General features: G+C 41.9%; 2 protein-coding genes across 2 annotated transcripts; both read left to right on the forward strand.

Annotated features, from left to right (window-relative positions):
* Positions 1 to 1432: 1432 nt before the first annotated feature.
* Positions 1433 to 5342, forward strand: LOC140309223 (gypsy retrotransposon integrase-like protein 1). Its single transcript, XM_072387048.1, has 8 exons — positions 1433 to 1767; positions 2612 to 2805; positions 2890 to 3001; positions 3101 to 3239; positions 3323 to 3377; positions 3455 to 3712; positions 3788 to 3904; positions 4419 to 5342. The coding sequence occupies exons 1-8, from the start codon at positions 1599 to 1601 to the stop codon at positions 4653 to 4655; spliced, it is 1281 nt and encodes a 426-aa protein (XP_072243149.1). The 5' UTR covers positions 1433 to 1598; the 3' UTR covers positions 4656 to 5342.
* A 562-nt stretch (positions 5343 to 5904) lies between these two features.
* On the forward strand, positions 5905 to 15889 carry abcb9 (ATP-binding cassette, sub-family B (MDR/TAP), member 9). The gene is made up of 11 exons (XM_072388564.1): positions 5905 to 7153; positions 8454 to 8568; positions 8942 to 9072; positions 9156 to 9361; positions 9672 to 9869; positions 9962 to 10090; positions 10184 to 10372; positions 10668 to 10841; positions 11704 to 11863; positions 11961 to 12097; positions 13867 to 15889. Exons 1-11 carry the CDS (start codon positions 6514 to 6516, stop codon positions 14182 to 14184), a joined length of 2397 nt encoding a protein of 798 aa, XP_072244665.1. The 5' UTR covers positions 5905 to 6513; the 3' UTR covers positions 14185 to 15889.
* The last annotated feature ends 1275 nt before the right edge of the window (positions 15890 to 17164 follow it).

Raw genomic sequence — 17164 nt, forward strand, 5'->3', positions numbered from 1 at the left:
TCCTTGTAACACACACACTTTTAATTGGCACTAATGCAGTTGTCACCATATTATAAACAGGAGAATAAAATACAGAATGATTTTAATCCCAAGATTCGCTGTCGCGGTCGGGTCCTACGGAGTAATATTAACTTTCCTGGTGTTTTACGTACAGCGTCGTGGAAAGTCTTAAAATTATGCTTGAGCTGTCCTTTTTCGTATTCCACAGTCAGTAGGTAATTATGAGGCCTATTGGTAACAGATTCATTAATCCATCTGAAACAGGCTCTGAAGTTTTTCCTTTATTTCCAACAAGAGTCTGTCTGTTGTCCAGATGGTGGATGTCACCTCTTAATTTACAGCTCTTTAGATAAGGATGGTAATGTTCTTTTTGGTATGTGCTTCAGTGACCTATCTGTACCAAAAGGTGAGGCTGTGTTTATCCAACTCAGCTCTGGCTGGCCGAGCAGATGTTAATCTGACTCCAGTTGGTGGAAAGGTGGAATGTCCTTGTTTAGAATGTTGTTTTCACTCCGTTTCTCATGATCGTAAATTAAGGGGTTTGATATTTTGAAACCACTCCTAACAGATCAAAGCAACAAGGGTTCCTTTGGGTTGGGTCCCTTTTCTGGTCATCATGATTACGCTATACAAATATCAAACACTAACTATCTACAGAAGATGAACAGTATCTGAAGGTGATGTCCTTAAGAAAGAGGAAAAAATCCAGCAAAGACCTGACACAAGACCTGAGAGATGCATCTGGACCTTCAGCTGATCCATCTACTGTTGGCCCAAGCCTCATCAGAAATGGTCTCCACGGAAGGGTGGCTGTCAAGAAGCCATTCTTAAGGAAGGGAAACAGGGAGAAAAGGCTGAGGTATGCCAAATGAATATCAGTGGCAATAGTTTTTATGGAGGGATAAATCCTCCCCAGAGCCCGGACCTCAACATTACTGAAGCAGTGTGGGATCATCTTGACAGAGAACGGAACAAAAGGCAGCCGACATCCAAAGAAGAGCTTTGGGATGTCCTTCAAGAAGCCTGGAGAACTATTCCTGAAAACTACTTAAATAAATTATAAGAAAGCTTGTCTAAGAGGGTTAAGGCTGTGTTGAAGAATAAAGATGGTCAGACCACATACTGACTTTCAAACTCGTTAGAAATTATCAAACAATTTCTGTTTTTTTTTTTTTGCAATAAAAAAAGAGATCTGAGCTGTAGAAGAATTTCAATGTGTGGAAAATATTTGACATACTTATCTGTCTGTTTATGGATATTTGTTTTATATTCTATCACAAGTGTAGAGTGTATTGATGTAGTTTTCACGGTTACCAGTAATGTCGCATAAGTATCTCATTTATATTTTGGACACATTTGCAGTACCCCATGTTGTCCAAAGGGGGCGTTGGTGTGAAATACTGGCTACAGACTACCTTCAGTCACTTGTAGAAGAAGTTAAAGAAGCCACACAGAGGCTTTGTATTTTTTTTTTATGTTGTAGCTCTTGTGTTTTTGTTGTTGTTGTTTTTAATCAGCAGAAGTCTACTCTGCTGCTGAATATGCCGAATAGCAGCTGGCACATTTACGTCGTTTGATGTGGACTTACGCCGTGGGAAATGTTGAACGTGGAGTCGTTGCAAGTGGCTGAGGAGGAGGTGGTTGAATCCAGCTCCAACAAACTCGGAGACATTTACACTTTTGTGGCTAAAGGCAGTTTTCCGCAGACTATTAATCCTTTACGAAAAAAGAATCTCAAAAGATACGCCCAGAAATTTATAATTGACGGTAAGCTTGCGTTCAAAACCTCTACCTACTAGTGGAAAAGTAAAGAGGATGTTCCAGTAACAGTGTGTTTGTACCACAAACTTCCATTCCCAAAACCTGAGTTAGTACCCTTCTTACCTGTAGACCAGTACCCTCAGTACCCTGAGGAAGGTAACGTAATGAAGCCCAAAGTTATGTTCAGTCAAGCAGTAAATACAACAGACAATTCCTATAGTTTTGAAGGCAACAGCGTGTAGTCGCCATCTCGGCACGTTCCCTTCATTCACATCTTCATTTATGTTGCACTTTTTCGAGAAAATTGCAACTCGCAATGCTTTACAAAACAAGAACAAAAGCAAGTAATAAAAACTTAGTTAAAGAAATTTTGAAGAAGGACCACTCTGATAAATCCAATTTACGGTAAATAACAGCAATAAAACAATACAAAAACTGTTAAAACAAACAAACAATATCGATATAAAAGAGACACAAATAATCATATTGAGTAGTGCATGAAAGTTAAGTGAGTTAAACAAAAGCTTTTCAAAAAACAGAGCGGTTATTGGTGTTTTGTACCCATGCTCGCAGTTTCTATAGGAGAAGCCTGAAAATTAAAAGCTCATCTCTACCAGGAAATTCTGGGAACTACGAATAAGCCAGCTGCTGCAGAGCAAAGAGTTCTTGTGTAGGTGTAGGTAGTATGAGATGGAGCAAAGCTGTTCGGTTCTTTATTTGTTGTGAGGAGGAGCTTAAATTGTATTCTAAATTGCACAGACAGTCAGTGTGAAGAGGCAAAAAAATGGGGGAAATGTGACCTCAGGATCTTATTTGTCCATCCTTCTAAATGTGTTCATATGTGTTCAAGAGGGCAAGCTGTACTATGTGGGACCCAAGAAAGACGAGAAGAGGGAAGTTGTGATTGAGGCCGCGAGGAAGAGGCAGATTTTTCTCGACTGCCATTTCAACGACATCGGCCATCATCTGGGCCAAAAGAAGACTGTCCACAGGATCCAGAGCAAGTACTACTGGCTGGGGATCATCAAGGATGTGGTGGACTGGGTACAAAAATCTTCACTTGTCTGCTGTTGTGTTAATGTCTCTGTGATATGCAGTAATAACGGCATTGTCTGCCGTCTGTTTCAGATTAAAGTGTGTGAGACGTGCCAGCACACAGAGAGGAGTAAAAACCTGGCGAGGACGGTTCGGCCCATCAAAGTGGACGCGCCTTGGGATATCATTGGGATTGACTTTATAGGTTTTTACCCCAGCTCGAATTTCATGGGATTTGGGATTATTTCTGCATGCTGAATTGTTTCTTGTACGTCTGACGGCTGTTTTCTCCTCTCTTCATCAGGACCTTTCCCCGAAACTCGGCAAGGCAACAAATGCGTCACACTTATTATTGATTACTTTAGTAAATGGCCGGAGGCTTTTCCAGTGCAAAAGACAGACGTTCTTTCGGTTGCAAGATGTATTTCTAAATGCATATACAGGTAAAAAGAGCCTGGAATATGTATTCAAGTTGGCTTTGGTCATTTTTCATATGTCAGCCTGAAATATGACTCCGCTCCATTAGGTTTGGTGCCCCTAAAACGATTGTGTGCACACAGGATTCGGACTTCTGCAAAGAGGTGAGCAGCAAATACCTTCAGTGATCCGAGTCTACAGATCAGGTGTGAGCGCTGTGATGATGGTGTGCTTGTTTTAGGTGACAAAGCTGCTGTGTGAGAGGTGGAGCATGGTGCAGAGGGTCTTTCCTGTGGATCAGCCACAGCTCAACCCACTCCATGACTGCACAAGCCCGCTGCTGAAGGAGGCCGTGGCGCAGATGGTAACGGAGAAGCAGATGGAATGGGACAACTTTCTGGACCCCGTGCTGTTTCTTTTCCGCACCTCAACTAACCCCACGACCAAATTCACCCCTTACTCGCTCATGTTTAACAGGAGGGTCAACTTACCGAACCAGGTAGACCCACAGGAGACACCTCTCTGTTAGTCTACATTTTGTTTCCTTTCCTAAATGTAATTCCTTTTCATGTAGACTTCACCAAACCCGCTGAATGATGATGACTCAGAGCAGGACTTGTACTCCACAAAGGAGAAGGCTTCTGCACATATGGCCATTATGCAGGAGCAACAGAACTCTGTTAAACAGCTGGTAATTCACTTGATCTTATTTTCCATAATTAAGATTTAAAACAGGTGATGGACTCCCATCTATACTTTAAGGGTTATTTCCCTCTTAAAGCATCAGTTTGGCACATCCATCATAAAACAATACTAAAACATTACTGAAAACATTTCATAAAACATCAGGCTTCTGTAGATTCAGCTCTCCACTGCAGTCACACATTTTAACACCTAAATTAAGTTATGTTTTATTTTTGGTCACTTGGGGGCAGCAGAACAATCTGAATTCACTAAGAGATAATCAATTTGTTGACTCAAAGTGTTTCAGCACCTTATTGTCCCACTTTAGTTTCCTAGCTACAGTATAAGTTGGAATAAACAGCTTGATTAGCTTCAGCTAACCTTTATTTAATATAAATATAACAAGAGTTTTAGAAATAAACAGCAGGAAATGTGAATTTATTTCACAGCTATACATAAATATATGTACAAATCAATTGTTCTTTTGCTTCGTCTCTGTCTTGTATGTGTTGTGCTTCCAGGTGATAGCTAATATGAACTCAGCCTACAAGCAGGAGAAGAAGAAAAATGCTAAGCGCAGGACGCTCGGCGTGGCCCCAGTTGAGTTTAAAATGACAGATCCCCTGTTTGTCGCGGGAGACTCGCCCTTGCCCAAAAAAGTGAAAGAGAGCCTGTATTTGTCTTTTCCTGTTAAGACGGTGCTGGACAAAGAGCAGAGCAGCTCAGAGGACGTAAAGGCTGAGTTGACCTATCACTGAAGGGTGAGAGGACACACTGCCCGACGTCTTGGACAGAAGGTTGATATGCAAACGTTGGGGAAACGAGTGTGTAATGATCGCTGCAATCCGCTAACACTCACATCACCTGAAGGAGCTATGGGTTGTAGACGAATCTCTCGCACATCAGAATCGCTGGGCTATAAGAGCTGCTGGAAGTTCTGGCCCATGTGCGTTGTTGAGCTTTCATCTTCTTGTTTCCCATGAAAATCATCTCATTAAGTCATTGTTCTCACTTTGATATCTTATAAAATGTTAAGATGCAACACACAGTACAGATGGCATTGTGCCATTTAGTTTCTTTGATGTCTGTTTTTAAATTATTTTTATGTTTTCCTTTTTATTTTAAATTGTAAATAACTGAATATTTAGAATAAACTTTATTGCAGCTTTAACTCTTAAGGAAGGAGTTGAAGTATATTATATTTCTACTCTACAGGAAAAAATATCAAATAGTATGTACTGTGGACTACATGTTTTTTAAAGGGTTTATTTTTGTACTGCTTTTTAAAATCTATTCTCTCTGTTGGGACTTGGCTACTTTTATTGTCCTTCTTTACAAATTTATGACAAACTCTTAAGAGAATTGACCATTTTATTGGCTTTGCTAATTTGTTATGGTGTTTCTACATCACAAGGACTTAACTAGATATCACAATTTATGAATACATATATATATATATTAAAGGGGTCAGTTACCGTCTGATTTTTAGCATTATTTTTGGTGTCTAGCTGCAGGCAGCTCCTGGACACCCCTTGCTGAAGCGGCTTCTGGAAGGAGCCAATCACAGCTAATTTCCGCAACAAATATTACGTCAGAGGAAGAGTATAAAATAAAAGAGATATCACTCTGTGTGTAAATTAAAATCGTTCTGTTTTAAAATACGCGAGTGTGAATGTGCGCAGACGCCCCCCAATGATCCAAGATTTGCCTCTTTTTAAAAAAAAATTTTAAAGGATATATTTTTATTACACATTTACTTCTCGTAAGGTAACTTAAAAACTCCTTAGTATAGGCTGTTATTCAAAAGACTACACATAAATCCAAATACGTGTCTGGATATGTAATTAGTGACTATGAAGTCAAATTTAAAAAAGAATAAATTAGGACAGTATCACAAGACTTTACTCTGGCATAAAACAGCTGTGAGAGCAAGAATATTCTTTAACTGATAGCTCTCATTTTATCGACGTCCTGCAGGTGACGTCAGTGCCCTCGCTTAGGCTTTGCTGTCGTAAACGATCATTGATGCCGGTGTACACCTGAGATGTCTAAGGTTTGCGTCAGTTTATGAAACCTAACTTGACTCGGGGTGAGGTGCGCATGTTGCCTCTCTCGTGTGATCTCTTGACCGTGTATTTGAATAAAAAAGGAAGAAGACTTAGCTTGCTAACACACCTGAGGACATCCGACGGGACGAAACAAACATTGAAGTATTTGTTAGTGACACTTCATAGCTCGCCGCGTACTGAAAGCTAATTGATTTACCAACTATGTAGTGAAAACTGTAAATGATCTGGACTTTTCCTGTAAACTTGACCAGACAATCATTCACAGCGAGGGGACATTTTTTTGGTTGTCCTAACTCTACTGATTAGCCAGAAGCTGCAAAAGACCGGAAGTAGAATCTTGAAAGTAAAAGCACGAAGAAATCATTTCTAAAATACCTATAAATATTTATTCTAAACTTTTTAAAATACTTGTATGATGATGAATGGTTGATTTTATTAGATTTTTAGTTGCCTAGTCTAGTTGCTGGTCACTTTTTTTTAAGCCGATCTTGGTCATTATCTGGGTCAGTAAAACACCGGAAGTGCTGATTTAATTCTGATTATCAACATGGGAACTAAAGTAACCGTGTGCTGCACTGTACTGTACACCCTGCTGGACAGTGTCATCACCACTGTGTTGTACATACATGGGTCCCACTTGACTATATTCATAAATGATGCCCTGGACTTTAACATCCTACAGTCTGCCTTGGACCTTTGGGGTACTATGTTGCTTCGAGCCATCCTCCTGCTGGGAGCATCCATAGGTGTGTCATGGAACAAGGAGGATGGTCCACCAAGAGTGGCTAAGGTCACCACTCTCGTTCTTCTCATCTGCATGATTAACATCACCTATGCCCTGGCTAAGATGTTGATGTTCACTGAGTTGGAGCCTCTGAACAACCAGCCGTGGATCCTGAGTCTCATATGTTGGACATGTGCCTCCTCCCTGGCCGTCACGCTGCTCTGGAGGCAGCTTGGGAAGGGGTCCAACTTGGTGGACAGTCTCAGCAGCAGCCGTAGTGGAGGAGGAAGGGTCTCTGAGGACGCAGAGAAGCTGGTGGAGACAGCTGGTGAGGAGGAGAAGGAGGACGGGAGGCAGGAGAAGTCCAGCTCCGGGGCTACACTGGGACGCCTGCTCACCTACTGCAGAAAGGATGCCGGGCTGCTTTCCGTAGCAGTCCTCTTCCTCTTCATCTCTGCAGTGTGTGAGTCTTCTTCAAAGTGTTTGGTCCTGTGTTACAAATGATAACCCGAATGAGTTATAGTTAATCCATGAATCAGTTACCCATTACCTTAGTCCAAATATGGATAGATTATGACACTGTTGACATCTGGCCACAAATCTATACAAACCCTACACATCCTAGATAGGAAGCCCTTTGTTGAAAGATTTTCTACCACGTCTTTATTTTAACTTAGGATCCCCTGGGGATAGTTGGGAAATGGGTAATAGGTGTAGCAATTCATTGAAACATTTGCAACCATAAATTAAAATACAGGATATAAAGCAAAGACAGATTTGTACCATTCTAAGGTGCCTGAAAGTCAATATTTGGTCGGAGCACCTTTATTCTTCAACACTACCTGAACCCTCTTAGACAAACTTTCTGTCATTTCTGTAAGTATATGTTTAGATATGCCAATCTTTCACCTAATAGCCCTCTGGGAATCACCTTGTCGGTGCAGAAATGCTCATCTTTGGCATTTTTCATAGATGCAACTAAAGAAAGGGGAGCAAATGATGTGTCTTTGTGACAGGCTGCTGGTAACAAAGTGCCTAAAGGCATTAACATTGTTCATTTGCTATATTATCTGTGTAGACACAACACTGGTTCATCCCTTTAGTTAGGTGTCTTTTTGTGCTTGAATAAGTGAAAGGTCAGTAAATGGCTTAATAAACAAACAAATGGTCGGGTACAAGGACTGGACTAAAAATGAGGGAAGAAGCAGTCTTCCAAAGACTTTGATTAAGCTCCTTGGTTAATTATAGAGTTGTGGAGAGCTCCAGCGCTCCATGATTCAAGGAAGACTTTTCATATCCAATATCATTTGAAACATATAGACAATAGTTTAGAATATGATGTTGAGTTTATGTGTATAAATGGAGTGCAGCTTTCCTTAATACACCTGTTCTTGTCCTGATAATTAAACATACAGTTGTCAGTTGTGTCATGTGCCTGTTATTGTAGTAAATGGTTAGAAACATCCTCCCTACAGGTACTGCTGCTGCCAGCTTTTTTCTTCCTTTTCCTAACAAATGTGTTTATCTGATTAGGTATTAATCATTTGTTTGATGAAATGCAGGGTACACAAACACAAAAATGAGCTGATTGGATCATTTTTTACATTACTTGTTGTCTTCGATTCTAAAACCCACAATACACTTTTCAGTTTAACAAAACCTCTTAAGTAAATCTTTTCATGATTTTTGTTTGTTTTTCCAGTTTGATTTAAATATAAATGTCAAAATTTACATTGTGTCCTGATTGATCCCTCCTTCTCCAGGTGAGGCCTTCATTCCGTATTTCTACGGGATGGCCATAGACAGCATCGTAGCTCACCAGAGCATGGAGTACTTTGCTAAACCTGTGATCACTCTGGCAGCGCTTGCCTTAGTCAGGTGAGCATCCCAGGTTGTCCTCTTATGGTAAAAGCAGTGTTGAAGGTGGATGATGTTCCTTGGCACGATGTCTCTGTGTTTTCATCGCTGTTAACTTTGGTGCATAGTCAAAAGAAAACTTAGCAGGAGCAGGATTAGTGGCTTTACGAGGTAATTACTTATCAGGGTATAGCCTTACTTTGCAATGTGAGTTATGTTGGTGATAAGAGGTCAGCACATGTAAAATCACTGCCTCCCAGCCAGACAGTTCTCTTACTGAAATAAAAAAAATGATGACCAAAAGAAGGACACTGACCTTCTCTTCTAAACACTTTGGTGCCAGCACCGCCCCTTTTACATAACTCTACATAACTTTACATACATTTTCTCTCAGCTCATTTGCCATGGGAGTGAGAGGAGGAGTGTTCACCCTCACGTTTGCAAGATTAAACCTTCGGCTTCGGAGCCATCTCTTCCGAACCCTGATGAAGCAGGAAATAGGCTTCTTTGATGAAAACCACACCGGTACTGTGGAAGCAGCTCATAATATTCACATCCCTCTGTCTCATATTCCTCTAACATTGTTACGCGTCCATATCGCACTGCAGGTGACATCATTTCGAGGCTTTCAGCCGACACCACCCAGGTGAGCGACCTCATCTCCCAGAATGTCAACGTGTTCCTTCGGAGCACCATCAAGGGTGCCGGCATCTTCATCTTCATGTTCGGGATGTCCTGGAAACTGACGCTGGTCACCATCATGGGATTCCCCTTCATCGGCCTCGTCTCTAAACTTTATGGCGAATACTACAAGGTAAAGTAGTTCTTTCTCTGTTTGGATTATTTATTTTAGAGATGTTTGAACGCCTCAAACAGCTGGCCTAAGGTCCAACATTGTACATCAGTTATTGTGTAGAGATCTGGGGCAACAGTCATGCTTATTCAAATCCACTATGTAGATGTTAGCATTGCAACAGATTATTTAACTACTCAGCAGGTCAAATATGATGAAATCGGATTGAAATTGTTGTTTTTTTTCCACATAAAATAAGTGATTTAGAAAATAATTAAATGGAGTGGAATTAAATCAAAGTAACATATTTATGGGTTCTTTTTTTCTCCAGAAACTTACCAAGGAGGTGCAAACAACACTTGCAGAGGCCAATAAAGTTGCAGAGGAAACCATCTCAGCCATGAGGACAGTAAGAAGTTTCGCCAATGAGAGCGGGGAGGCTGACTCCTACTGTGCCAAGCTCTTAGTCATGTTCCAGCTCAACAAAAAACAAGCCCTGGCCTACGCTTGCTACATGTGGTCCAGTAGTGTAGGTGCCCGCTGCTGCCTCTTGGAATACGTATTTACTCATGGCTGTGTATTTGGGTTGGAGCATCAGGAGTGTTTACATGTGTTTTCCAGATCTCAGAGCTTGCTCTTGAGGTTGCTATCCTCTACTACGGAGGCCACCTTGTGGTCACTGGTCAGATGAGCAGCAGTGCCTTGATTTCTTTTTTCATTTACATGCTGGAGCTGGGAGAATGTCTTGAGGTATTTCATCTGTTCTTTCATCAGTTGTCTGTGTGTGTGAGAGCGAGCAGGGTTGCCGAACACAGTAAATCCACATCCTGCCTGTTTTTACAGAACTTTGCATCAGTATACACGGGCCTCATGCAGGGAGTTGGAGCTGCTGAGAAGGTTTTCGAGTATCTGGACAGGAAACCCAAACACCCAGCTGAAGGGACAGAGGCTCCAGACACATGCATCGGGCTGGTTGAATTTAAAGACATTAGCTTTGCATACCCTACACGCCCCGAGACTGATATCCTGAAGGTATGCTCTGAGGGATATTTTTCCCACTCTGGGTTGATCAGTACTGTATGACTAGTCAGAAGGCTGAAACTTGTAACACCATTTGAATGTGTAAAAAAACATGTAAAGATAAAATTATCAATACAAATCAAATTTTTGGAAAGTACAAATCTATTGTTGAAGTCTGAAAATACAAGTGAGTCGCTGTTTTGTTGTCGATGCAGTGGCCTTGATCTCGTGTACAAGTTAATGGAGCTTTAAAACCAGATTTTTTGACTTTGATGAAAGACACCATCTGAGCTGGTTCCATCTGCAGGAGGTGTCATTTACACTCAAGCCCGGGGAGGTGACCGCTCTGGTGGGGCCTTCAGGCAGTGGGAAGAGCTCCTGTGTGAGTCTGCTGGAAAACTTCTACCTTCCTCAGCAAGGCCAAGTGCTGCTGGATGGAAAGGCTGTGAACATCCTCCAACATGACTATCTCCACTCCAAGGTGAGCTGAAATTTATTTTATATTTAAAACAGACTAAAACATAGAGTCAGGTGTGTTTTTACCACAGGCAAATCAGATTTGTTTTTACAGTAGACTGCGAGAGCCAGACATTATCTGTTCATTCATTGTTGTTTCCCATGGAGTTCTCCATAACTTTGTAATGGCTAATAAGAGCAAGATTCCACTCGGCACTGCTGCAGCTGGATTTGATGTCACTTGTGTCATAAAATAAAAACACTACATTTTGCACATGTCTAAATTGCTAAGATTCCAGTCTCAGGTGCATTTCAGACCACCCATAATTGAATCAGATTTGATTTTGTGTGGTAAGATTTTGTGTTTCGTTGCTGTTGTTTGCTGCACTTAAATCCTCACCCTGTCATTTCTCTCCATAGATGTTTAAAAAAAAATGGAATGAATACATTTTTGTCCAATTTTTTTTCTTTTTTCACTTCATAAAATACTTTTTAATGTCCTGAAGGTAGACATTAGTTTTTAACTAACATTGTTCATATGTTGGATCTCTATTTCTGGATTGACTCATTAAAACTTGATGCAGCATATGGGTATATCAGTCCCCATGTTTTAGCTCTTAAAGGTTAATGCGTTCTCTAATGAGTGTTTGTGGCCACATGGGTGTGGGGTATGAAAGATTGAGTCAAAATGAGCTGCAATTCTCATGTTACTTGTCATGAAAGAGCATGCCACCTGGTGTGACAGCACAGCTTACGGATGTGCTCTATGGACCACAATTAATCTCTGTGACACAGAGGAATATGAAACGCCATCTGGATACAAACAAAACACTGGATCATAGAATTAAGTTGTTTAAAGCCTTCCATGTGTTGTTTGGCGTCTGCAGGTGGCGCTGGTGGGCCAAGAACCTGTGTTGTTTGCCCGGACAGTGAAAGAAAACATCACTTACGGACTGACTGACGTCTCCATGGAGGCTGTGGTGCAGGCTGCCACTAAGGCTAATGCTCATGACTTTATCACCGCCCTCCCCAATGGTTATGACACAGGTAATTATTATTGCTGTTCTTTTTTTTTTTTTTAAGGTCTGGTACTCTATTGTATATTAATGGAAACAGAAGTTACTTGCATCTTTTGCCTCCTTAGGTGTTGGAGAAAAGGGCACACAGTTGTCTGGGGGACAGAAACAGAGGGTGGCCATTGCAAGAGCTCTCATCCGTAACCCACGTGTTCTCATCTTGGACGAGGCCACCAGTGCTCTGGATGCAGAAAGTGAGCACATTGTAAGTGAATTTTTTGTGTACCAAGCCAAGTGATATGTAGTGTCCAGGGGCCTCATGTACAAAGGGTGTGTACACACATAAAAGTGGCGTATGCACTTTTTCACGTCAAGAGCGAAATGACCGTGGAAATGTGCGGTGCCTCACGCCAACATCATGGCTGGCGTAAGCACTTTTCTACAGCTGTTGATTCTTTGGCAACACTTAGAGGTGATGTTCGGAAACTGTTATAATAAATAAATGTCAACACAATTTGTCCTCAGACTGAGTGATGTGCACATCTGAGACACATGAACAATTAACACTGATAAACAATTAACACACCCATGTGTCTGCAATTACACGAGTGGATATAAAAGCATGCGCAAAGTGATGCAGTGCATACCATTAAAAACAATGGCTGCTTTAGCGGTATTGCAAATGGTGCAATTCCAAGAAAGCGTGTGTTCAGAGACAGAGAGGATTTGCTGGCACATGATGACAATTGATTCATCAGCCACTTTTGAGGGCAATCCTCCTGGAACTGTGTGCAGAGCTGCGTCCAGCGTTGGAGCGCAACACAGAGGCCAGTCGACCCTGAGCTGAGCCATGCCAGCTGAGTGGGACAGAATTATCCGTATCTCAGCCAAGTATATCAAATTCCCACAAAGCAGTTGAACAGGCCAACATTAAAGTGCAATTTGCAGCGAGAGCCAGTTTTCCTTATGTAATCAGAGCTATTGACTGCACACACAGTGCTATAATAGTGCCATCACATGATGAATTTGTATATGTCAACAGGAAACATTTCATTCGATCAATGCACAGATCATATGTGATGCGCGAATGCAATTAACCAACATTGTGGTTCAACGCACGATTCATACATTCTGAGTAACAACATTGTTGGGAACAGACTACAAGGGTTGCTTCTTGGTGAGTAACTTTATTCGTGTAATTGTCCTAATGTTATTCCCCGTGACGTGCATTGAGCATGTGCGCCCCGATTTCTATCCCGTCTTCACAGGACATCATTACTAGTGGTTAAAGTTAGTAACTTTCTATTTTTTGCTGGTTACTACAGCTTAAGATATTTCTAACAAGCCTCTGATTGTCTCTGTGTTCAAATATTGATAACCCTGTGCATAAAGTGTGAAATGTCTTAATCAGCCTCACCTTTTCCCTGGCGTACTTCTGCACTCGGTTACTGTATGAACACGTTTGTTGTGAGTTACACAAAAACATAGGTATTTACCTTGGGGGTAATCAGAGTCACCCACATGTGCTCCCACCACCCCTTAGAGAGCAGTGTCACCCACAATTGTGCCGACTCTCTGTTCAAACAGGGCGGGCCCCTCTTCTCCTGTCCTCCGGCCTATTTTGGCCACACTTTGGCGGTGGGCAGCTTCTTCACATTCCCCTTCACATTCTTCACCTTATTATCGGACCACTTCTTTTTCACCTCTGCTTGTGCGCGCTTCTCAGACCCCACAGCATTGACAGGCTCGCACACGCTCTCCCACCCACTCCTCTTAAGTTTGCTGCTTATATCATAGGACAGTGTGCCAAAGAGCACATTTGTGCGCACCTCCACTTCAGAAAGTAGCGCCTCCATCTCGCTTTCCGTGACGCCATGTTTCAGTGGGAAATCCACGCAAGTCTTTGTACATGAGGCCCCAGGAGCTGTGAAATGCAATAATTTCAAGTGTGCAGTGTCGACCTCCAGTGGAGGATTTACTGTGTCTGAAAGGTGTTGATTTATCTCAGCGAGTTCTCCGCCATATCCACTGCAGGTTCAGCAGGCTCTGAACAGCATAATGCAGGAGCACACAGTTCTGGTGATCGCACATCGACTCAGCACAGTGGAGAAGGCAGACAACATCATTGTGATCGACAGGGGCCGTGTGACTGAACACGGCTCCCACAGTCAGCTGATGGCTAGCGGTGGGCTCTACTGCAAACTGGTGCACAGGCAGGTCCTGGGCATCGAGCCCGGGGCCGAGCTCCTCAACCTGTCTGAAAGCCTCCAGTGGAAGCCTGATGGAGGACACCAGCGGAGAAGAAAAGGCAGCAGCAGTGCCAGTGAGTCTGAGCTGAGTGTGCGCTACTGAGACTGGACTCCAGTGTCCAGACAATTTTTTTCTAACTTTGGTCTTGTACATTACCACAATTAATTTTAAGTGAAACAACTCAGAGGCAGCTTTAATTCAGTGGGTTGAACAAAAATGTTGCAAAAAATGTGAGAAACTAAAGAATTTTTTTAAACACAATCCCTTAATTTCAGAGGCTCAAAAGTAATTGGACATATTAGATAACTGAATATAAATGTTCATTGATAATACTTGGTTTAAAACCCTTTGTCTGAAGTCTTGAACTCATGGACATCACCAGATGTTGGTGGTTTCCTCCTTTTTAATGCTCTGCCAGGCCTTTACTGCAGTGGCCTTATGTTGCTGTTTGTTTGTGGGCCTTTCTGTCCGAAGTTGAATCTTCAACAAGTGAAATGCATGCTCAATTGGGTGAAGATCAGGTAACTGACATGGCCATCCATCCATCCATCCATCTTCTTAACCGCTGGTCGCGGTGGCAATATGGAGAGTAGAGAAACCCAGACATCCCTGTTCCCCGCTACTTCCTCCAGCTCATCCTGGGTGACCCCCGAACCGACCACCTCAACCAGCTCCTCTTAATGCAGAGGAGTAGCGACTCTACTGTGAGTCTCTCCTGGATGGATGAGTGCCTCACCCTATCAAGAAGTGTGAGACCCAATTTGTGGCTGATCTCACCATCCCTCCTGCTATCACTCGTGAATAAGACTCCAAGATATTTAAACTCCTCCACCAGGGCTAGGTTCTCTCCCCCTGCCTGGAGAGGGCATCCCATCCTTTTCCGTGAAAGGACCATGGACTTAGACTTGGAGGTGCTGATCCGCATACTAACTGCTTCACACTCAACTGCCAACTGTTCCAGTGCATGCTGGAGGCACTCATGTGATGGAGCCAAAAGGACATCATCTGCAAATATGTTTATGTTTATGCATTTAGCAGACGCTTTTATCCAAAGCGACTTACAAATGAAGATATAACAAGCTATATAAAAAGCTAACAATAAACTACATAGAAGGAACCCACTAGTCAGACTCTGTCAGAGGTGACAGAGTAGAGATAGAGTGCAGGCATAGAGGAAAGTACAGAAAGATTCAGGTTAATTGGTGTCTCTAAAATTGTCCTTAGGAGTGAGTGTGAGTGTGTGTGTGGTTGTTTGTCTCGTTTATCTCTGTGTGGCCGTGTGATGGACTAGCGACCTGTCCAGGGTGTACCCCGCCTCTCGCCCAATGACTGCTGGGATAGGCTCCAGCCCCCCCCCCCCCCCCCCCCCCCCCCCCCGCGACCCGGCCGACGGATTAAGCGGATATAGAAAATGGATGGATGGATGGATGGATGGATGGAATGTATGACCATGAATATCAAAAAGAGCAGGTTGAGCTACTGGAACAAAAGCTTGAATAAATGGACATTAGCAGAATAGACACTAGGTTACTGTTGATGCACTGATGTTTTTTTTTAACTCCAGCTCGATATTTATGATAACATTAAAGAGTTTCTTCAGGATTTGTGTTCATTTTTTGCTTTTATATTGTTCGCTCAGAGACAGTTGTCCAGTTTATACTTTTAGGTGTAAGCGGTAAAATAAGTACAAAGCAAAGACTAGATCTCTGACTCTCAGTGTACAGAGTAAATCAGTTAATAGCGTTACAGATGCATTATGTAATAAATACTGTAAATGTCTAAATATATGAAATGCTCACTGTACAAATGTGTGTGTGTGTGTCTTGTTTTATTCTGTATCACATTTAGACTCCTCTTTTGGATAATTGTTTCAGGTTGTAATTTCAACTCAAGGTGAAACAATTAGTTGATTTTATTGAATAGCAAAAATTCCAAACACTTTGTGGTTCCAGCTTCTCAAATGTCAGGATTAACCAATTTTCTCTGATTCACTGGGACTTTCTTCATCAAAACAAAAAACATGATGGCCTGTCCATTTCTTGTTACTGATACAAGAACCGTCAGATTACTCAATTATTAAAATAGAGAGTTGATTTAAACTCATGCTGGTTTACTCTAAAGATCAGACCCCCATTGTCATCCTCCCATTACCATCATGTGTGGCAGACACAAATGTACTTTGCAAATACTGAAAAAGCTATGAAAATGAAAAACAAAAACTGCTTGTCACATCCATCTGTGGTTGCCTCATCCAAAATATATGCAAAGACTCTATTCCACTCACTGCATAAGCCTCTCCTTGTGAGCAGTTAACTATGTAAACCTGCAGTTTGAGTATTTACAATCTACAGGGAGTTGGATTTACCGTACCTGTCTTAAACAGTAAAACCGAAGTCTTAAAATAAAGTGGTTGAAGGGTAAATTATTTTCTTTAAGTCACACAGTACTGTGAAAAAGTTCTGAGCTACCCCTCATTTCTTAATATATTGCCAGGAAACAGGAAATAGGTGCAGCACTTTACTGAAACAATGTAAATGCAGTATAAAAGGCAAAAACAGTCTGTAAAAGTCTATCAAGCTAGAAAGTCAATATTTGGTATGACTCACTACCTTTATTCTTCAGCACAGCCTGAACCCTGTTAGACAAGCTTTCTGTCATTTCTTTAATTAGTATTCAGGATTAGTTCTCCAGGCTTCTTGAAGGACATCCCAAAGCTCTTCTTTGGATGTTGGCTGCCTTTTGTTCTGTTCTCTGTCAACATGATCCCACACTGCTTCAGTAATGTTGAGGTCCGGGCTCCAAGTTCTTCACAGCCACCCTTCCATGGAGACCATTTCTGATGAGGCTTGGGCCAACAGTAGAACAGTGGATCAGCTGAAGGTCCAGATGCATCTCTCAGATCCTGTGTCAGGTCTTTGCTGGATTTTTTCCTCTTTCTTAAGGACATCGCTTTCAGATAATGTTAATCTGCTTTACATAATATTTTATGGCTGCCAATTCTTCCTTTTGTCCTCCACTTGTCCAGTTTCCTCAAATATTTCAAGGACACACTGCACACCATGGTAAGATATGCGACATTTTC

The sequence above is a fragment of the Leuresthes tenuis genome, unplaced genomic scaffold, assembly GCF_036924035.1.
Source record: "Leuresthes tenuis unplaced genomic scaffold, fLeuTen1.0.hap1 SCAF_6, whole genome shotgun sequence".
Lineage (NCBI taxonomy): Eukaryota > Metazoa > Chordata > Actinopteri > Atheriniformes > Atherinopsidae > Leuresthes > Leuresthes tenuis.

Excerpts from the sequence above, each read along its gene's own strand:
- LOC140309223 (XM_072387048.1), top strand. The coding sequence starts at position 1,599 with ATGTTGAACGTGGAGTCGTTGCAAGTGGCTGAGGAGGAGGTGGTTGAA. Across the intron at positions 3,240-3,322 it reads ATTTCTAAATGCATATACAG|GTTTGGTGCCCCTAAAACGA; the intron begins GTAAAAAGAGCC and ends CCGCTCCATTAG. Across the intron at positions 3,905-4,418 it reads AGAACTCTGTTAAACAGCTG|GTGATAGCTAATATGAACTC; the intron begins GTAATTCACTTG and ends TTGTGCTTCCAG.
- abcb9 (XM_072388564.1), top strand. The coding sequence starts at position 6,514 with ATGGGAACTAAAGTAACCGTGTGCTGCACTGTACTGTACACCCTGCTG. Across the intron at positions 9,073-9,155 it reads CTTTGATGAAAACCACACCG|GTGACATCATTTCGAGGCTT; the intron begins GTACTGTGGAAG and ends ATCGCACTGCAG. Across the intron at positions 10,373-10,667 it reads CCGAGACTGATATCCTGAAG|GAGGTGTCATTTACACTCAA; the intron begins GTATGCTCTGAG and ends TTCCATCTGCAG.